Raw genomic sequence first — 22,857 nt, 5'->3', positions numbered from 1 at the left:
TAAAATTATTCAAGATAATTTAATAAAACACACTGTTAAAAAAAATCAAATTATCATACAAGGTATTTACATAATGTGCTGCTAAGAATGTCTGTGGGATGATCGTAAAGCTGATTGATTAAATATTATGACCAAAGTTAAAGAACCAGACAGTGGAGCGCATGAAGAATTGGCAGCAGTAAAGCAAGAATTATTTGCTCATGTTATTAGTCAGGATTTCCCAGCAGTGGCGTTGAGCTGAGGCCGGTCCATAAAAACAATCCGCAGGTGTGCTGGGGCTCCCTCCAGCTCCAGTAACGTGATGTTGTTGGGCAGACTGGTGCTGAGCAGGGGCCCGGGGACGTACAGAGTCTGCTGGGGGCCCCTCCCTGGCCAGTATCGTCCCAAATTCACCCCATTAATCCAAACCTGGCCCTGATTGGAAAAAAAAACAACACTTCATTTATTGTTCTCACAACAAAAGCCTATAAAAACAGTCATTACTCCCTCCACACTTATTGGAAGCCCTGGCAGATATGCGGTAAAAGCCGTAAAATAAACGTATCTTTTATTGCAGTAGCATTATCTCACACTGAAAAAATTAAATCCAACCAAAAAAAATCTGATTGTATTTAGTCAGAAACAATCTTATGTTAAGAAATGCATATGTTACAATAATGTACAAACCTGCCCCAGTTTTTATGTTTAATGCCTTGTACAGCTGTGTTTTGTGAAAAAGATGGTTATTGAGGAAGGTTTGTGTCTGGTGACTCATTCTGGTGGCCACAGGTTTTAGGTAGGCCCAAAAATTACCCATGTTCAGTTTTCCTTTATTTAAAATGTTCTGGTATTTCAAATAATTCATGCTCTCTAACAAGGTTCCTTGACCCTTTGTAGGAGAAACAGGCCCACACCATCACAGCTCTGCAACTGTACTTAAGTCAGCATGAGGTGCTTTCTTTTACATTTTCAGCTCACTGGTAGAGTTTGCTACATCTGTATTTCAAATGTCTATGGATATCAGAGAACTTATGGTGCCAGGGTCTTTAGAAGAGAAACTGGCCCAAAGCATCTTGCTTTACAGTGGGCATGAGAAGATTTTCCACATTCATAGCTTGTTTCATGTCAGATTGGTCCATCTGGAGTGTTTGTTGCTGAAAAGCTCAGTCTTTGTCTGATTTGACCAAAGAACACATAACATTTAAGAATCGTCATGTTTATATTCTGTGATGGTAGAACAGAAAAAGCTTAGTCCTGTCATGCCTCTCTAACAACTAGTTGACATCTAAATTAGATGTTTAGAAGTTTATGGAGACTTTCTGAGTCCTTTCTTAGCTGCAGTGTTCCTAAGACTGGTTCCCAAACTTTCCAGCTTCTGACCTGCAAAATAAAAATGTAGGATGCCAATGACCTCAACTCTTGGTTGGGCATACAAGCATTTTTATTGAGTCAGCAAAAAAGTAGTGCAATGGCAACATAATCAGCACCAAAGGGAAATATCTCCAGATTTTCAGCGACGAGGCTGTTTTAAGGCTTTCTACATATCTGTACCAAAGGAGCCGATACATGTGTAGGAATAAGATGATGAATTACCTTTGTCCATTCAATGAGCTTGAGAAAAGTGTCCCATGCTAGCCCGTTCGGTTGTAAGGTCCCCATGTAAAGGGTGGGTCCAGCTGAAGGTTCTCTTTGTGGGGATGGTTCGTACTTCCGACTGTTTGAATGAGGCCATCCTCTTGAAATGGCTGCGTCAATGTCCAACGGGTAGATCTTCCAGTCTGTCAGTACATCTTTACCTAAGATCAAGTTGCTCACCAGGCCCTAAAACACAGAAATACCGTTAGCAAGAGAACCATAGTTTCTATGTGTAGAGTTTGACTGACAGTCATATTCAATGTTGCCTTGCCTTATAGTCGTTGATCTTACTGCCAAAGTTAACTCTGCCCATGTTTTCAACTAGAATATCCAACGTGTCCCCCTGTTTTCCTGTAACATTCATCACGAGTGCGGTATCTCTCTGTAACAACCCCTGGAAAACCTGTTTGAACACATTTACATTAGCTTCCACAATGACAACACTATACTTAGATTTATAATTTTAATCTGTATTTTCTGCACTGACCTGGAAATCTGGATGACTAGACGAACAAAAGTTCACAGAAAGCTCTTACCCCATTGACTGACACATAAGCGCGGTCATGAACCCCATTCAGCGGCGATATAAGTGGCGTGGGCTCTGTGAGGTCGTGGGGCAGCGTGGTCCGGTACAGCATGTACCCATAGTACTGGACACAATGGACATGACAGGTTGCAGACACAACAGTCTAGTTTTCTCTATTTCAAGAGGTCTACTGTCTCTATGCTGCTAGCCTTTTCTCTGTTGTTGACTTCAGAATAGCACCATACCTGTTTCATCTCTTCAAATGTCAGAGGATACTTGGATTGGACCGGCCCAAGAGGAGAAATTGTATCTAGCAAACTGCTAATGTTTCCAATCTGTAAAAATAGATCATAATGAGTCACTCAAACATTTTAAAATGTGTTTTGGCTAAAATCTTGATTACATTTAACTACCTTTTTCAGCGTGACAAAGCCATAGGCAAACTTAGGAGTTGCTGGCGGCATGGGACCAGCGGGAATGTCTCTAAACTAACGATAAATAATGATTTGTTACTTTTACCAAAATCAATCAGGACATCTCAACAAATCAGAATATCACTCAAAAGCTGGTTTATTCAAGTAATTTAGTTCAAAAACTAATACTGAGTGCTACACACTAAGAGTTTATTCCTATTCATTTCGATGATGATGGCCTAAAGTGGAAATTTTGCTTTTCACACATAGATTAGAATATTACACAAATTATGCAATCATGGAAAAGCTGCTGACTTTTCATTTTTACCGGGGGGCGGGGGGATAAGTCTCAAAAGATCACTGCTAAAGACACGTTCTATGCACACAGCAATATAATTATGCATATTAATGGAAAAGTTGTGTGGAAGAAAAAACACTAATGTTGAGAAAGCCTTAAGAGGTTTGTGAAGCACAGCCTGTTAAATAGTGATGCAGTATTTCATGCAAAAGGATTCTATGCTCATGTACTCAAAATTACATGAGCATACTTTACCAAGACGCTGTATTAAAATTCCTTTCTTCTTGGCATAATGTAATATTCAAAATCCTGACAGTGAATGTTGGCTTTTCATTAACTAAGTTATCATCAGGGTTGTGAAATGTATTAGTTAGTGTGCAGTTAACTAAAAAAAGAGTTTCACATTTTGAGATAAAATAAATAAATAAACTTTTTGATTATCTAATTATTGAGAATTACTTGTAACTTGTTTAGTTATTCCATCACCGTTACCTGCTTTATGACATCTCTGATGGCCAACAGCTTCTCTGTGGGGTCTCCTGCCTCAGTCAGTGGGGCGTCGTAATCATAGCTTGTCACCACAGAGCGGAACCTGCTGTCATGATCAGCACCTTTAAAAGAGGAGTGAGCCTTTATAGATCTCCACACTAATGTTAAAAACCATGAAAATAAAGGTATTTACCGTTCCAGTAGCCAAAGTTAGTCCCTCCTTCAAACATGTACCTGAGAGGAAAGAGGGGTAGAGAACATGAGTTCTGAGAAAGATATCATTAGTAGAAGCTGTGAGGTTCTGTCTCTATCTTCATACCAATCTTAACTCAGGTTGGTGGAAGATGAGCAGCATTCAGGCATTAAAAACTTCCTCAAGAGACATAAAAATTGTTCAAGAAATCAATTTCACTCAGCTTCTTTGCATTTCATTAGACTTTGAAAAAAAATGCTCAGGAGTATTTTAGTATCCAATTTTAGTATTGAATCAATTTGGGGATTAAGCTGTCCTTTAGTCTGTGACTGACTTTCAAATATCATTGATCTACTATTTAGGTCTAAAATATTTATCCTCCTCTGGTCACCATCAAGACCTGGTACGAAGACTGGATAGCAAAATACAAATGTTTTAATATCCTAAGAAAGCCTGGAGGAGTGTTTGTTAATGACACTTGGATAACAAGAAAGTTTTTTAGAAGTTGGAAGCAAAGAAGATAGTCACTGGGAATAGTTTAACAATACTTTATCACATCCAGATATGTGCCTCTAGCTGAAAACAAGCTTTTCTCATTATTTTCTAAAACTCTATGCCCTGAATTATGTAATTCAAATATCTAAAAGTATATAATTAGCCTGGGCTCTCTACTAGAAGACACATATAATCACTTTCAATGCCTTGGTCTGCTGACTTATCAAATATGTGTAGAGAGAAGGAAAGCTGGAAGCCTGGGAGTTCAAGGAGACATACATGTTGACGCTGGCCCCCATGGTTAGCATTTCTTCAAGCACTCTGCTGACCTTCTGAGCTCCAACCATGGCATGGTGATCTCCCCAGTGGTCCAACCAGCCTGTGTAGAACTCTGAGTTCACCTGCAAGACATCTAAACCGATTACATCCATAAAACATCACCGGGTCAGAAGATGATGACGGATGGACTGATGTGCAACAAACCAGGGGTCCTTGAGGCTCAAATCGTCTCTGGCGCTTGAAGGCTACAGTTATGTTGGTGTCTGAGGGAAATCAGGTCAACAATGAATGACGAAGCTCCCATTTCCATTACACAGTCAAATACCACCAACCTGTGCCAAAGTCCACCGTGGCATACAACCCATCCAATGATCCACATGTCATCTCCTTGTCTGTGTTTCCATCAGTGGTGAAGAGAACGACGTCCTCGCCCAGAAAGAAGCGGAACAGTGTCCGCAGGTGACGCATGTAGTTGTAGTCACAGGCAAAGTAGCTTCCATATTCATTCTCAACCTGCCATTAAGGTTGATTCATTGTTACCTGCAATCATGTGCTAGAGATTATTGGTATAACCGAGTCATTTTACCTGGACAGTGATGATGTTGCCACCGTTGATGTAGAGCCAAGGTTTAATTTTGGGGAGGAGGACAGCAAGCCAACTGCTGACTGCCTCCAAGTAATCTGGTACAGAAGAAAGTATATTAACTATGTATAAATATATTCTTGAAAACACCATATTGGTATATTGGTGTCTGATTACCTGCGTCTGCTGAGCGAAGTATGATGTTTGGTTTTTGAAGAAGCCATGCTGGTAATCCACCCTGGAACATAGGTTTAGTAAAGACATTTAGTTTCTGGCAAATTACTTTTGGATCACAGATCAGATCACAATCTTCACCTGTAGTCAGTGGCGTTCCTCAGGGATCTGTTGTAAACCTTTTCGTCTTTATTCTCTATATTCTGACTGTGGTCTCGTTTTAAGAAACAATTTTCATATATGTAATGATGACATGTAGATCTATAAAATTTAATTCCACTCTCCCAGCTTGCTCACTTATGTGGTGTCTATGTGAAAATAAATCAAGGGAATCTGATAACACATTTGTTTTGGATGAGCTTGTTAACTATTCTCTAACCCCTCTTTCCAAGAGCTTAGATGTCTTTTTTTGATAGCACATTATAATTTGAAAAGCAGGTCAGTCCAGTTTGCATACTTTCATGTTGCAGTTAATGTTTCTATTTTTATAAATGCTCTGATTGCATTTCTGATTGGCTGCTGCTAAACTTGCCTCTCTGGTTTTCAACTTCTGCATAAACTTCACCTGATACAACCCTTTTGTTGTCTTTTATATTTTTTTTATGTTATGCTAACTTTCCACCCTTACTTACTATTTATTACCAATTTTAAATGTAATCTATTTTTCCAGTCTCTATTTCTGAGTGCAATAGAGAATCTTTAATATGGAATTTTTTTACACTGTTTTTGTTTTCTTGTTGTGAAAAAATAAATACTCTCAAATTTCAGATTGGATTTCTCAAACCTTAATGCAAAATGTCTTTGAATGTAATGGAATGATAACACCAGAAGGACATAGATTTATGCCTATTTGTCTGGTAAACATATTTGAGATTACAGTTATTATAAATTGGCTGGATGTACAAAATAGATTAAAATAGCAGTCTGTCACTGTCATAAAGTTTAAAACTTTGTACATTTGATTTTTTAAATTATTTTTTTACATTAATGACATCTTCTATTATCCAGGCTCATGTCACACTGTACTGTGACACACATTGCTGGTTATTTTTGTTCTCCCTTTTGTGTTTTTTTCCCCCTTTCTTAACAGGCTTTTAGAAAGACATACATTTACAGTTTTGATATGGTTTGTTGGTTAAAACAATAACTTGACATGAGGATTGTCTTGTTTTTCTTTGACAATGTCACTTTCACAATGCTGCTTTAAATGTTTGTTACATTGTATTATTTGTATAATTTAGGTCTTGTTGTGCAATTGAGTTGCTCCTTTTTTAGCCTGTGATGTGAAAATATAGTACATGACCAAAGTTACTTAAATTACCATTTCCCATTCTGCACAGATGTACGGTCCTGGACGCAGGATGACCAGGAGGCCTGTCTGGTTGGCCAGATTCAAAAAATGCTCCAAATCTCTGTCTCCTGTGAAATTGTGGACTCCCTGAATTGCTTCATGGAAGTTCCAGGGGACATATCTGAGAACACAAGGTGGGAATAAATAGGTTATTATATATATGGATGGTGTTTTGCAAGAGTATTCATATCCCCAGAACCTATTAGCTCTTGTTAAAGCAACAAATCTTTGTGTATTTTATTGGGATCCTATGTGACAGACTAACAAAACAGTGTATAACCATGGAAGTAAGTTAGATATTTTATTGCTTTTTCTTCTTACAATTAAAAATATGTAGTCTTAGTTGCCTTTTTTCACTCTTACTACCGGTAATTAAAATTTTAATAATTGCCTTATTTGTGCCCTATCCCTCTACAAATCTCATGTTTAAGGACAGATGGCAGCAAAGGAAGCAATAAAAAGAATTATTTCCAGTTTTGTAACAAATAGGGCACACATGAACAAAAATTTCCTATCTGGCCTCCATGTTTTGCAGGAACTGAATACGTCACAATACCCTAAACAAACGATCCCTACAGTGAAGCATGGTGATGGCCTTATGATGCTGTGGAGAGCCCCTCACCCCCTGACTAGGAATAGTCAGGGGGTGAGGGTGCACGACCTATTTCTCTCTTACTTTATTTTAATAGAAAACGAAAACACCATGTGTCCTTCTTATTTCATCACAATTACGCACTGTTTATGTTGGTCTGTCGCATAATATTCCAATAAAATATATTGAAGTTAGTAGCTGGAACTGGACAAGACATGGAAAAGATCAAAGAGTATACAAAGCAATCTGTGTTTATAGTATTAAGTTGGATGTGTTTTGCTCACACTTGGACGGCATTGAGTCCAGTCATGTACATCTTCACCAGGCGGTCCTTCCAGTAATACTGCGGGATTCTAGAGTAGTGGATGCTACCTGAGATGTACTGAAAAGGCTTTCCATCTTTCAGGAAGCAGTGGTTCTTGTAGTCTATAGAAAAGGATCTCGTTCCAGTGACCTGCGAGAAGAAGCATGGCATGCAAAGTGATGGGAAGTTCTGCACACTGACGCATCTGGTTGTCAATTTCATGATTTAAACAAGGAAGCAGAAAGATGTTGATCGATGCTGTTAAATCTCTGCTAGTAGGTAAAAACACGATTGCAGTCAAAGAGGATAACATGAAGTTTATCTGAACTGTTCTAGAAAAAAAAAACAGAGGAATGTAAGGAGGTAGCTACGTTAGTTTCCTTCTTACCAAACTTCCAGAAAGAGTTGAAACCGCCGTGCATAATGCAAAGACGAATGAAGCAGCAGCCATGTCCGCTGCCTCCTTGGATCAGCTTTACCTAAAACACAGACATCACTCCATTTATCGACCTCTTTTCACAGAATTGGTGTTCTGCGTTTCTACTGCACTAATGCTTCTTCTTCTTCTTCTTCTTCTTCTTCTTTTCTATTATGGCGGATCACAAGCAACTTTAAGGTGCATACCGCCACCTACTGTACATGAGTGTGTAGCTGCATTACTTCACATCTATTAAATTCTATTTTTTAATTTTGTATTCTTAAGATAAATAAACAATGCTTTCCTTAATTTGTGAATATCTGTTATGTTTCCTTCATTTCCTAATATACCTTTTAGATTCCATTCATGCCCTATACTTCTAACTATTCTCTTTAATTCTTTCCTTTTGTGTTCATATGACTTACAGTTCATCAGAATGTGTTCTACATTTTCTTTCTCTCCACATCTCTCACATTTATCATTATTTTTCCTCCCTATTAAATAAAGCATGTCGTTTAAGTAGGTATGACCTATTCTTAATCTACTAATTATTATTTCTTCTCTTCTGTTTCTTTCAATAATGCTTCGAATTTGAACTGACTTTTGTACTTCATATAATCTTCTTCCTTTCTTATCTTCATTCCATATTTTTTGCCATTCCTCCATTTCTTTACTTTTAATAAGTGATTTCCCTTCCCCTTTCCCAAAAGGAATTAACATTGCTATTTCTCCCTCTAAAGCCCTTTTAGCTAATTTATCTGCCTTTTCATTGCCTTTTACTCCTCATGTGCTGGCACCCAACAAAACCAAACATCAATGCCACCCCTATATAATCTAAATAAAATATGATGAATTTCTAATACCAGATCTTTTCTATTATTTCCTTCTCCCTTGATACTTTCTACTACTGCTTTAGAATCTGTGCACACCACCACCCTGTCTGGTCGAATCTCCTCCACCCACTGTAAGCTTAATATAACTGCCACCATTTCTGCTGTAAAAACCGACAATTGATCTGATATTCTTTTAGAAATACATTTTTTAAACTCTGGAATATATATTCCTACTCCCACATATCCTTTTAAATTCTTAGAACCATCTGTATAAATTTTAAGATAATTATTATATGTATTTCTTAAATAAATATCAGTTTTTATCCCTATTTCATTTAAATTCCAATCATTTTTCATTATGCTAATTTTCAAATCTACATTAACCTCTGGTATTAACCATGGAGGAATAATGCTAGTTGGATTAAATTGAGCTATTTCCTTGTCCTCCAATCCATACATTTTAATCCATTTCCTAATCATCCATCCAAATCCATTACTTTGGAACTTCACATATTCCCAACAATTTTGTAGAATAGTTGAATTCACATGATCATCTATATTACTTTTAATTTTCATCCAATATGCTAAAGCTAGTTTAATTCTCCTCATTTCCAGAGGAGTTTCCCCAGTTTCAATTAAAAGAGCATTAATAGGTGTTGTTTTTATTGCTCCTATACATATACGTAAAGCTCTACACTGTAATCTTTCTATTCTTTGTAATGATGTTTTAGCTGCTGCTCCATATATAATACTGCCATAATCTATTATTGCTCTCATGAGAGCCCTGTATATGCTTAATAATGACTGTCTATCTGCCCCCCAATTATTTCCAGCCACAGCCTTTAATAGATTAATAACCTTTTTACACTTGGTTTCTAATTTATCTATATGTATTTTCCATGAGTAAGAACTGTCCAACCATAAACCTAGATATTTATATTCTGTTACTCTTTCTAAAGTCTGTCCATATAATGTTATTGTTTCTATATTAATATTTCTCTTCTTTGTGACAACCATATAACAAGACTTGCTTGCTGATAATTTAAAACCCCATTCATAAGACCATTTTTCTACTTTACTAATTGCTTTTTTAATATTTTCTACCACATGTTTAATATTTTTCCCTTTCATCCATATGGCCCCATCATCTGCATATAGTGCAGATTTTATACATTTATCAGTATCATAAAAAATATCATTGATCATAATATTAAATAAAATTGGACTAATTACACTACCTTGAGGTATTCCATTTTCAACATTAAATTCATTTGAATAGTCATTCCCAATTTTTACTCTTATTTTTCTATCTAGCAGAAAATTTGCTATCCAATTATACATTCTCCCACCTATTCCCATCTGTTTCATTTTTATAAGTAATCCTTCTTTCCATAGTGAGTCATATGCTTTTTCTATGTCAAAAAATACTATAATCATTATTTCCTTCATTTTTAAAGCTTTCTCTATGTCATTACTGACTCTAGTTAGAGCATCCATTGTTGATTTTCCTGTTCTGAAACCACATTGGTATCCATTAATTAGATTATTCTTCTCAAGGAAGTATCCTAATCTATTAACCATTATTTTTTCCATCCATTTACTTAAATGAGAAGTAAGAGCTATTGGTCTGTAGTTATTTGGACAGGTAGGATCTTTACCTGGTTTATTAAATGGTAAAATTATTGCCCTTTTCCAACTATTTGGTATCGATCCTTCTTTCCATATTTTATTAAATAATTTTAATATTAATTTCAGTGTTACTTCCGGTATCTGTCGAAACATAGCGTAGCATAATTGGTCCTCCCCTGGAGCTGAATATCCTGTCCCTTTCAATACTGTTTTTATTTCTTTCATGGTTATATTCATATCTAATGTTGACATAGATTTTGACATTTTTCTAGTGAATTTTTATGATTTCCTAGTTTTTGAATCATCTGCCTTCTATGAGTATCTGTCAAGTGATCACCACTATGAACTGCCGCAAATGTCTCTCCTAATAACTCTGCCTTATCTTTATTTAGAACTAATACCTCCTGTCCTCTAACTAAGGATGGAATATTAACATTGTTCTTTTCCCCATCATTTTTCTTAACATTGACCAAACATTCTGTAAATTTATTTCTGAACCTATTGATGAACAATAGTCTCTCCATGTTTTCTTTTTTGCATCCTTTATGGTTTTCCGAGCCTTTGCTCTTTTCCTTTTATAATCAATAAGGTTTTCTACTGTTAAATTTTTCTGTAATATTTTAAAAGCTTTATTACGATCTTAATTGTTTTACTACATTCATTATTCCACCAAGGAACTACTTTCTTCTGACCTTTCACTTTTATTTTTGGAATGCTATAATTTGCAGCATTTAAAATATGTTCTACTATTTGATTTGTACATTCTTCAATATTACCTTTTAATGTTACTATATGACTTGTTTCTTCACATTTTGTTTTAAATTTAAACCAATCAGCTTTATTAAAGCACCATCTTATTAATGTTAACTCTTCTTGTCTATTTATATTATCATTAATTATTGTACTCACTGGAAAGTGATCACTCCCTAGTGTAGACTCCCATTTAACATCCCATTCACATGCACTAACTAGGCAGTTAGATATTAATGTAATATCTAAACATGAAACTGTATTTTTATGTATATTTACTCTTGTACCTTTTCCATTATTAAGACAAACTAATGACCTTTCATCCATTAATTCTTCTACTATTTTACCATTATGATCTGTCTTCTTGCTACCCCATAGACTGTTGTGAGCATTAAAATCTCCACACCAAACTTCTCTTCTATGAATTTTCCTATTTCTTTAAATATTTCACTATCAAGATTTTTACATGGATTATAATAATTTATGATTTTAATATTTCCGTGTTTCTTTAAATTAAATATTTCTATATTAATACATTCTAATTGTTTATTTAATGAGTTTTCTTATAAGCTATTCCTTCCTTAATTAAGGTGGCACATCCTCCACCACTACCATTACTTCTATCCTGTCTTTCTATGTTATATCCAGGAATTTTAAAATCTAAGTTTGAATTTAACCATGTTTCTTGTATACATATTATATCTGGTATTATTTCTAAATCATAAATATACTTTTTAAATTCTTGTCCATTAGCTATTAAACTTCTGGCATTCCATTGAAGAATATGAAGAACCATTAGAAAAGCTTGTATCCTAATCCTGACCATTTTCTGTTATTTCAGTGGCACTCAAAATGGTATGAATCTGATCTGCTTGAATTTCTTTCATATCTAGGAACCTCCCTGCTGCTGTTACTATTGCTTTTATTTTATCACTTTTCTTCTTCATTTGAACTGTAACATTAATAATATGACATATAAATGCTACAAAGTTTCTTTTTTTCACCATCATTGTATTTTCCTCTATTTTACATTTATGTGAACATATATTATTCGTATTTGTTGTTGGCATTAGTATTTGTCTCTGATCATTCTGTCCTTGATTTGTGTTCCGAGAAGTGTAACTTTGATCCGTTTCTCCCAGTCTTATTCCTCTTGTACTATCTTTCTTTACTCTTTTTAATGCTTCTGCATACGAAACTCTTTCTGTTATCTTAATTTTCTGGGCTTCTCTAGCTTCCCTTTGAACTATACATCCACCATAGGCTGCACTGTGATCACCTCCACAGTTACAGCATTTGATTTTAGCGTCTTTGTCACATTTTCCAAATTCATGTGGACCTCCACATCTTGCACATCTAATTTTTCCCTTACATTCTTTTGCAATGTGTCCCATTCTTTGACAGGTAAAACATCTGAGCGGTTTCGGGATGTACTCTCTAACTTTATAATTCATGAATCCTAGCTGAATATTTTCTGGCATGTTGTTTTCAAACTGTAATATCACAGCCATAGTATCTTTGAGTTCCCCTTCTCTTCTACTTTTAATCCTGGTGGCATTTGTTATTCTCCCTCCTTTGATTTCATTTTTCACCTCCTCCATTGTCATTTCAAGTGGAACTCCTGATATTACTCCTCTCAACCTTGCCATATAACCTGGTATATATGATTTAATTCTTTCTCCCATCAGAGTTTTCATTTTGATTATCTTCTGTTGTTGCGCCTCACTGATAGCTTGAATTATCAATTTTCTGTTGTTCATGATTCTAGCCGTTTTGATTTTTCCTATCTCTACCTCTATTGCTTTGGTTATCTTTATCGGATGAATATAACCCCTTTCTTGCTGAAATTCCACCATAACTTTGTATTCCACTTCTGTATTACTATTATCTTGTTCTCGCGAACTCACTCTTTGGTTTATTTTTGTCCTTTTACTGCCTTCCGCTCCTGGCTCACTTTCATCCGACCAACTTCTTGCTCTTTCATGTCTCTTTCTGATTGTTCTTTTCATTTTTGCTGACCTCGCTATCATCCACTCCATTTCATTTCCACTATTTCCTCCTGATGTAGAAGCCATGCTACTACAGTCAATGTACAGCTTATGTGATCCACCAAATCAGCTCCTACCGCCTTCTTTGTTTGTTGTGTTCAAATGTCCGCCTTTCCAGCTTTCGGTTGAGGTATTTCCCCGGCTAAATACCGACTGCCACTACACCGACTCCCTGGACCTCGCCCATCAGGTTCCGGCCCCGCCTGCACTAATGCTTCTTCTTCTTCTTCTTCTTCTTTTCTATTATGGCGGATCACAAGCAACTTTAAGGTGCATACCGCCACCTACTGTACATGAGTGTGTAGCTGCATTACTTCACATCTATTAAATTCTATTTTTTAATTTTGTATTCTTAAGATAAATAAACAATGCTTTCCTTAATTTGTGAATATCTGTTATGTTTCCTTCATTTCCTAATATACCTTTAAGATTCCATTCATGCCCTATACTTCTAACTATTCTCTTTAATTCTTTCCTTTCGAGTTCATATGACTTACAGTTCATCAGTATGTGTTCTACATTTTCTTTCTCTCCACATCTCTCACATTTATCATTATTTTTCCTCCCTATTAAATAAAGTATGTCATTTAAGTAGGTATGACCTATTCTTAATCTACTTATTATTATTTCTTCTCTTCTGTTTCTTTCATTAATGCTTCGAATTTGAACTGACTTTTGTACTTCATATAATCTTCTTCCTTTCTTATCTTCATTCCACATTTTTTGCCATTCCTCCATTTCTTTACTTTTAATAAGTGATTTCCCTTCCCCTTTCCCAAAAGGAATTAACATTGCTATTTCTCCTCTAAAGCCCTTTTAGCTAATTTATCTGCCTTTTCATTGCCTTTTACTCCTTCATGTGCTGGCACCCAACAAAACCAAACATCAATGCCACTATATAATCTAAATAAAATATGATGAATTTCTAATACCAAATCTTTTCTATTATTTCCTTCTCCTTGATACTTTCTACTACTGCTTTGGAATCTGCCACCACCCTATCTGGTCGAATCTCCTCCACCCACTGTAAGCTTAATATAACTGCCACCATTTCTGCTGTAAAAACCGACAATTGATCTGATATTCTTTTATAAATACATTTTTTAAACTCTGGAATATATATTCCTATTCCCACATATCCTTTTAAATTCTTAGAACCATCTGTGTAATTTTTAAGGTAATTATTATATGTAGTTCTTAAATAAATATCAGTCTTTATCCCTATTTCATTTAAATTCCAATCATTTTTCATTATGCTAATTTTCAAATCTACATTAACCTCTGGTATTAACCATGGAGGAATAGTTGGATTAAACTGAGCTATTTCCTTGTCCTCCAATCCATACATTTTAATCCATTTCCTAACCATCCATCCAAATCCATTACTTTGGAACTTCACATATTCCCAACAATTTTGTAAGATAATTGAATTCACATTATCATCTATATTACTTTTAATTTTCATCCAATATGCTAAAGCTAGTTTAATTCTCCTCATTTCCAGAGGAGTTTCCCCAGTTTCAATTAAAAGAGCATTAATAGGTGTTGTTTTTATTGCTCCTATACATATACGTAAAGCTCTACACTGTAATCTTTCTATTCTTTGTAATGACGTTTTAGCTGCTGCTCCATATATAATACTGCCATAATCTATTATTGCTCTCATGAGAGCCCTGTATATGCTTAATAATGACTGTCTATCTGCCCCCCAATTATTTCCAGCCACAGCCTTTAATAGATTAATAACTTTTTTACACTTGGTTTCTAATTTATCTATATGTGTTTTCCATGAGTAAGAACTGTCCAACCATAAACCTAGATATTTATATTCTGTTACTCTTTCTAAAGTCTGTCCATATAATGTTATTGTTTCTATATTAATATTTCTCTTCTTTGTGACAACCATATAACAAGACTTGCTTGCTGATAATTTAAAACCCCATTCATAAGACCATTTTTCTACTTTACTAATTGCTTTTTTAATATTTTCTACCACATGTTTAATATTTTTCCCTTTCATCTGCACTAATGCTTATTGAAGAAGCAACATTTTAGTCAATATCCTGCCCGCTTCACAACTACTGTCATGTGACGTTTATTTTCTCTCGCGGCAAGGTCCTAGAGCCCGTTATTTATCCCCAATTAAGCCACGTAATTGTGAAGTGGGTGGAAAGAAATGCATGACTTTTTTTTAAAATCACTTTTCTATTCAGTCTTTATTTTGTGGGGCAATTTTTCACTGTACTTTAGGTTTTGTCTCTCTGTCAGCTTTGCACATGTCATTAGCAACTGGCTGCGTTTCTAATTGATTCAAAATTAGGTAGATAAAAAAACGTGTCAATTTTGGTGTTTTAAATGATAAACTAAAAATAAGAAACATTTCCCTATCAATTCAAAAATAAATGAGATGATACAGTAAATCAACTCTCACACCTCTTTTTTGTAATAAAAAAATAATTACTCAAGTAAATGTTACAGAGTAAATGTAATTAGCTACTACCCACCTCTGCCCCTTTGGTAACCATATTTTGGTACGTCTGATGTTGTGACATGCTCTTTCGATCTTTAGAAGATTGATTTAACCATGAAATGTAAAAACCTCTCTCAAGTCATTGTTTTTAACCCTATTAGAATAACCCTATTATAAATTATTATGAATCCTGTTATCCATGACCTGTCCGGTGCATTTATTGTTTTAATGTTGTTCACTTACAAATCTTAGGGGCCTTCGCAGAACAGCTGCATTTATTAAATTAAATCACATATAGGTGGAATCTTCCTACTAATTATGTGACTTCTGTAGAATTGGTTCTATTTGATTTTATTTAGGGGTATCAGAGTGAAGGTCACAATATCTGATGACCTTTGACATACAAAGGTCACCAAATATTTGAGACTTTCATTAGTAAAAATGATTAAACTGTCTTTTCCTTCTCCTTCAACTAGAACCCATAAAAATATATGGGAATTTGTTGTTCTATCTTAAACAGACGTTTAAAGCTAAATAAGTTAAATGTGTGGATGAGGAGAACCCTCAGTTGGTGTATGACTGCTCTCCCACTCTGCTGTCATGTTATGCAGTATGTCAGTTGTGGACAATTGCCTTTATGTTCAGCATGGAAAAATGACAAAGCAGCCAGTTCAGGAACAGCTTGCTTTATTTTAGCTTCAGGGGCTGTTTTTGTTTCTTCCTGAACGTCCTTTAAAGGGTTTTTGAATGACTGTCACTTAGCAAAAGATTTAATTTTTGTAGCTTTTGTGTTCATAAATATATGTCAATTTGCCTAAAAAAAGCATTCAATGCTGTGGTGATGTTTAATGAAGTACCACCAACCATATTTATTAGGAACCATCTTTACACTCTTTGGACAACACTAGATGGCGCCTTAATACCTGAAGATGGCAATCTGGATGCTTCAAAGTGTCTTATTTTAACCACCACCGGTTGTGTTTGCACGTTTCTCTTTTTATCCATTTTTCTTTTTCCAAAAATGATGTTTGATCTCAATAAAAATAAATCCAACTTGCTTTTAGGACTCATGATCTCACCATTGTGGTAAGGGTGGCTGCTGTGCTAACGTGCAACAAGGACACTTGTTTATCTCAGTGTGACCTGTAATAACTAGGCAGTAATGGCTGCATCGCCCAAATTCACTGTATTTATACAGATAATAATAGAGGCTTTTACTCTTTCTGTGGCAGTTTGATCATCATCACCATTTTTCTCAGTAACATTTTTAAACTCTAAACCCATTTCCTGTCTCTTCATTCATTACTTTCAGTACTGAAAGAATTCAATTGGTGTGGCTAACGACGAGATCTAGAGTGCAGATAGGACAAATCTAGTGGCTTTGTGGCTCATTAGCCCTCTGTTAGAAGGAGGTTATTGTCCTGTGAATGAGAGGACCAAAGCATGACGCTCTGTAATCTGGTTATTAGCAAGATGGTGCTTGCTGAAAGCTTATGTCTGCATTTGAAGAAGCCCTGATGGATGCTCAAACCACAAAAACACTGAAGATCCTAATGCACTGAGAGTGTTTATCACTTACTGAATCACTGGGAAGTGCAAGTGGAATGGCTGAAAGAGTTGATTAAAAACAAAAAAATATATTTTCCCAATGTAAACATTGTAGTCCAGTTTCTTACTACTACTGTTAGGAGAAGCATAAAAACACTGACCCGAGGGTTGGGCGTCACCTCCATGACATCATTTCCCCAGAGTCTGTAATTAGATTGGACCCTCGCCTCTGTCCCACCACCCCCAAAATGAGGCCCTCTTTGTTGCCCTCTGCTAGAAGCAGGTGTATTCACAAACGTTCAGCCCCCGCCTCCCATATGTACAGTCCAACTCACTGGGGGCAGCTGATGTTCAAAGAGACCACCACTTTTGTGTGAAAATACCACTTTACATGTCATAATAACAACCAGTGAGCTCTCATCATATAAAAAAGGAATATTGTTGTAGCCTAAATTTTCTTTGATTGAAGTATTGGTCCAAGTTTCATTTATAATAAGCTAAATTACTGACAACATATTTATTGCATTGATTTTAGTTTGGTTTTTTGAGGGGTTTTTTTTACTTTGGGAAATAGGTAACAAAGCTATACATATTTTTTTTTTTTCCCTACTTGGTCCCTACTTGGAGAATGTAAATAAACCAAAACCACAGAGTCTTTAAAGCAGCACCAAGGTTCTCTGTTCTTTTTAGAGCACTCCTTTGTGGAACTACTCCTTGTTTAAAGCTGCAGTATGTAAAATTGACAGCATTAAGATATTCCTCCTGGTTCTGATTGGTTGTTTTTGACTGAGAGGCACTGAGATGAGGTGGAGGATCTTGCTCTTTTCACAGATTGTCTCATATTGTCACGACATGGTGACAGTATTGACAAATGTGTAAAAAATATATTTTTGTAAAAGTTATGTGTTAAGTAGCATTAAGTAGTCTTTTTCTCAGTGATAGCCAAACTTTTTGTGACTTTGGCCAAAGTGATCAAGCTCAGAGTACTTACAGCTAAAAACAAACCTCATACTTTTTAAAAAGTAGAGTTAGAAAAATTCATATTGTGAATTTTGTATTTTACCTGCTTAATATTAAACTGTGCATGCACTGCTGAAATGACAATCAAAAACCATTCTCAGTTATCTGACAGGAATCACCTGATTTTTATTTAAAAGTCCTTTTATTAGGCCTCAATAACCTTGACAGCTGTGATTTTATTAAGCGTAGTTATCTATTTCCATTAGATGTCATATTTCCTACCAAAATACATATACTCAAATTAAAGTTTGGATCGTCACACTTTTTTTTTTCTTATTGAGATGATCACATTGAACTAAAAGATTACTTTTAGATTACAAATTATTTGTTTATCTTAATATTTATTGCTTACCCAGGACGAGCCCTGTTTCTACCAACACTAATTTAACATAACAGATGATTATTTTTAAGCATGTAAACATAAAAGGTAAAATTCATTGATAAGTGATCATCAGGAAGTTGAGTCACATGCTGAGCGATAGAGTTGGGGAATTCCTTAAAAGTCTAGTGCTGAGCTCAGGATACAGCCAGGAATGTACCTTCTCTGTGTTCTCAGGCCCTGAAAGGCCCCTGAGTCACTGCCGGGCTAATACTCTGGAATCTGAGAGGAATCAGCTCTGAGAAACTGAACAATAAACAAAACAAATACCAGACCAATAACAAAACCTCCTGCTATGTGGGCGCTTTATATGACGTTTGCAGATCAGCCATCATTTTCTGAGTTTCTTGGAGTAATTAGGCCATAAATACGAACAGATTAGGAATAGAAAGCAATCTCAGTGTGTGAGTTTTAAAAACGCAAGACTTTACAAATAAACAGGAAGCTGAACTTGTAGGGGAGCATGGGAAGAGTGTGAGTTGGCTCTCATTCCTCAGTCTTAAGGAAGGTATGGTATGTCCTCAGGGCGCATGCTTGTCTAAAGAGAACTGTGGTTGTATGGAGGATATTATGGAGAAGTTTTTGGCAGAAAAATACCTCCACATTATGGCATATGGTTGGAGATTAATCATAGCACATAAAAATCCCTTCTTCTGTCTAAATGAATCATATGATGTCTATTTAAAAACTTCCTCTTTTATTGTCCAACCAGTGAGGAATATATTTTTAATTTTCAAAAACCAGTCAGGATCTGGTGAACCAAATCAGGTAAACAAGTAGTGAAAAAAAAAATTGATCATGTAATTTTGATGTATTTTCTGATTACATAGGCTAAAATTTATCTGACAATTTTAAGAAGCACACATTCTGTGTAAAAGCCGTAAAGCTTCAGCCCAAAATGGTCAGTTGAGGATTGAACAAGAAAAAAGTAAAATAAATAAAATATAGACAGCAATGTTAAGGCCAGAAATAAGATACTCTGGCTTTGTGAAACACAATGAACATTTTGCACCTTTCTTCTCAGTTGTTAGATGTGATTTGGTTTTACCTGTTTGGAACCTGCTTTGGGTTCAGAGTTGTCTAAATTCTTCATGGTGTGTATTCAAGAAGGTGCTGAAAATATTTATCTGAGATTTCGGTCCCTATTGACATTTGTCAGCTGCTCCTCCATGATGAAAATCTGCTATTCCTCTGCTCTACCAGACAGAGATCTAGTGAATATGGAGGCCATTGGAGGGCACTATCGTCATAAAGGGATGGACATGGCCAGCAACAATATTCAGATAGGCAGTGATGTTCAAGCCATTCTTCAAACCATTACTAACCCGAGGTTAATTGAACTACTGTCTCCTTTGACCTCTGACATCAAAAAGCCATTGCTGTTCACACAACTGCTGCTCAGCAGATTTCTCTCTCTCCTTCTCAGACCATTTTCAAGAAACCCAAGAGAGGATGGAGTGCAAAAACCCCAGGAGATCAGCAATTTTAGCAATACTTAGACCAGCTCATCTGGCGCCATCAACAATTCATGTTCAAATTCAATTAAATTATTTTTCCTCTCCATCTTTGCCACAAGTTGATGCCTGAACGCTTTATGTCATTAGTCATTTGAATGACTGAATGGCTTTTTGCGATAAAATCAACTCAACAGGCGTGCTAAAAAATTAACTCATAAGTTCTCATAAGTTACTGATGAGAACTTATGAGTAAAACAAAAACAAAACCACATTAATGGGGAAAATAAAAGAGTAGCATTTAGGAATTGTTGCAACAAGACATCAGCCTGCAGTACTCAGTAAACAACCTACAAGATTCTGATTATCAAGGGTCTTATTACTAACATATGCATCTTAATGGTGGCAAAAAAGAAGGCAGCAAAAGCCTAATATTATATATAGTAATCTATAATCTGATAGTTTTCACTCACACAATATTTATGTGCCTTCATTAAAGATTTGCTATCTCATAACACCAGGAAAGATTCTTGATATAGGTTTGAGTAATGCCTTCTATTGGAGACCAGCTGGCTCTGTCATGTTCCATGTAATTTAATAAACACTGCAGACGGATTTATCATCGACCGTATTCACACCTTAATGTGTTACGGCCTGCTGGGGTGATCCAATAAATATTGAATCACTTCTCTTAGGGATTGTTTTTATATTTCTGCGCTTTTTCCCCCTCGTCTATCTTTGTTGAATTATATGAGATTCAATCAGTTTTAACCTTCTTGCCACCTTTCCCCTGTTTGTTTTGCTCCATGGGTGAGTCCAATAGTTTTATCCACTGCTCCCCTGACTCCAGGGCGCCCATCCTGTGAGAAATCAACAAGCAAATGGGACATCACTTTCATTAGTGAAATTAGTCAGCAACAATCATTACATATGTACTTTTACTTCTGTGTGAATTCACTCATCAGTCACTTCAGCATCACATATCATCTTCGTAATGCTATACATGCAAAAGCCACAAATATTTTATTTGTTCACTTTATTAGTTAAGCTCACTCTTTGTTGAGGACCTTCAGAGTCTGCAGTCCATGCATCAATGATAGTCTTATGAAATATTTCATCCAGAACTTATCAATACATGTTTTTTATATATGTAACATGAAAATACTCACATTTGGGAGTGTTTCCCTTGACCTGAGCCATAAATTATAACAAGTGGCAGCTGCTGTGATGACATAACTCAGTTCGGATCAATAGCATCTTTAGGCAGCAAATATGGATGGGCGAGGGAGGGAGGCTTTATGTAACCAAACAATCTCCAGCAGACCAATATTATGGTTTGGCTGTGACTGAGGATTTAGAGATACTAACCACTGACTCTCAGTGAGTCTCATGTCAAATGGTCAGGCTTAAAAATTATGTATCATGAGCTATCAAAGGGGGCTGACTTGAATGACTTTGCCGTGGGCTCACCATTATGTGGGTAGGGGGGTTGCAGGCTGTTGCCCCAATGACCTTGAAAGCCGCCTTTAATGAATATTGTATAATGGTGTACAGTGCTCCGAAAATGAACGTTTACCAACCACGCACATGATTGATTACAGTCTGACCTGAAGAATCAAGAAATCTACAAGTCATCATCTCCTTTAGGAGTGTTCAGCCTACCTAAATTATTCCAAAATTAATTTAATGACTCTTCCAGGAGGCCACAAAAGAACAAAGGAACAACACTGCAGACAAAATTCAAACTATTTGAGCAAACAATCAAGGGTTCTTAGTTTTAGTCTTTAAACCTTGATGACCAAGCTGATTCTTGACTCTCTTTGTCTTCTCAGGCTGGAAGATTTCTTTCTCTGTCAACTTCTCACAGTTCATATTTATTGATTGGTTTTATAAAATGCATGTTGGCCAACAATAGAGGATAACTGCAGCAAAATGCAGCAAAATAATAAAAAAAAAAGATTTCTGATAATAAGTCTAAAGGAAATCTACAGGAAGACTTATTATCTGTCTTTGCACTTAGCTTACCTGCACCATGTTTCTCTTAACACTTGGGTGACATGTTGATTCTCAGCTAACTTAAAACCCAGGTCTTTCAAAAGACATATCGACGTCCTTTGCAGGTAAACACTAAAAATATTAAACAGCCAAGGTGTTCAGTCTCTCTTCAACAGTAACAAACACACTAAAATAAATATCTAAGATTCAAACAGGACAGACATCTTTGAAAGTGATGATGCAAGTGATGGTATTTCAGTTGCATGCACCTTTTGTCATATGGTTGTGTGATTTTAGCCATTTTAAATAGGTTAAATGTGAGGGTGTCCTAATTTATTCACCACCAAAAATTATATTTATTGTGATATTTGGAGAAAACTTTAGAAGGTATTTGTTTTCCAGTATTTATTGTCCTTATAATAGCACTAGAAATATAAGGCAATCAGGCAGAAGTTTCTATTCTGCAGAGAATCAGGTTATTTCTCATCACTACCAGTCAGCAGCCCTCTCAGCAGAGACTACTTTTGGCGCTGCAAGAATTGATCCAGTATTAATTCTTACAGGAACACAAAACAGTAGCTGGACTGTTCACTCAAAAGCTGATTTACTGTAACCTTAAAATCAGCAATTAGAAATGTACCACAAAAAGCTTTTCTATTATTATGCCTAAAAAGATATTGATTATAATTTAACAGTGGCATAAAAAGGAAGCTAAAAATGATTGCTAAACCTCAAAGGTGATCTAGTCAAACTTTTCAAAAATATCAGCCAGGATTTAAAGGGAAAACTGAAGAGTTTCAACATGGGAAGCACTCAGATTTCCTTTATTGGATCAACGGATGAATTTTGCAGTGTCTTGTTTATTTAACACAGATATACAATCAACAATGTGGGAAACATTTAACTAAGAGACAAAACAGTGTATTTTATTATCAAAGAGAAAATGAGCAATTTGTTTGTAAAGGGTCAACATTCCTTAAATCTCATAAGAACCTTTTATTA

At 35.7% G+C, this 22,857-nt stretch overlaps 1 protein-coding gene across 2 annotated transcripts; it reads right to left on the bottom strand.

The window, feature by feature from the left end:
• glb1l (galactosidase, beta 1-like) lies at positions 1–15,091 on the bottom strand. 2 transcript variants are annotated; one of them, XM_044131329.1, is made up of 17 exons: positions 15,010–15,091; positions 7,700–7,854; positions 7,292–7,461; positions 6,386–6,536; positions 5,068–5,128; positions 4,894–4,988; positions 4,640–4,820; positions 4,512–4,570; positions 4,308–4,429; positions 3,534–3,574; positions 3,344–3,462; positions 2,554–2,628; positions 2,386–2,475; positions 2,151–2,264; positions 1,886–2,017; positions 1,573–1,800; positions 1–414 (listed from the first exon to the last, which is right to left on the bottom strand). In XM_044131329.1, exons 2-17 carry the CDS (start codon positions 7,760–7,762, stop codon positions 211–213), a joined length of 1,905 nt encoding a protein of 634 aa, XP_043987264.1. In that variant the 5' UTR covers positions 7,763–7,854; positions 15,010–15,091; the 3' UTR covers positions 1–210. The 2 variants fall into 2 exon arrangements, with proteins under 2 accessions (XP_043987264.1, XP_043987265.1); XM_044131330.1 differs by lacking the exon at positions 15,010–15,091 and adding an exon at positions 13,067–13,199 and having other exon boundaries at positions 7,700–7,790.
• Positions 15,092–22,857: the final 7,766 nt, after the last annotated feature.

Source organism: Gambusia affinis, linkage group LG11 (genome assembly GCF_019740435.1).
Source record: "Gambusia affinis linkage group LG11, SWU_Gaff_1.0, whole genome shotgun sequence".
Lineage (NCBI taxonomy): Eukaryota > Metazoa > Chordata > Actinopteri > Cyprinodontiformes > Poeciliidae > Gambusia > Gambusia affinis.
The sequence above is the reverse complement of the archived record's forward strand: the minus strand, read 5'-3'. Positions and strand labels throughout refer to the sequence as shown.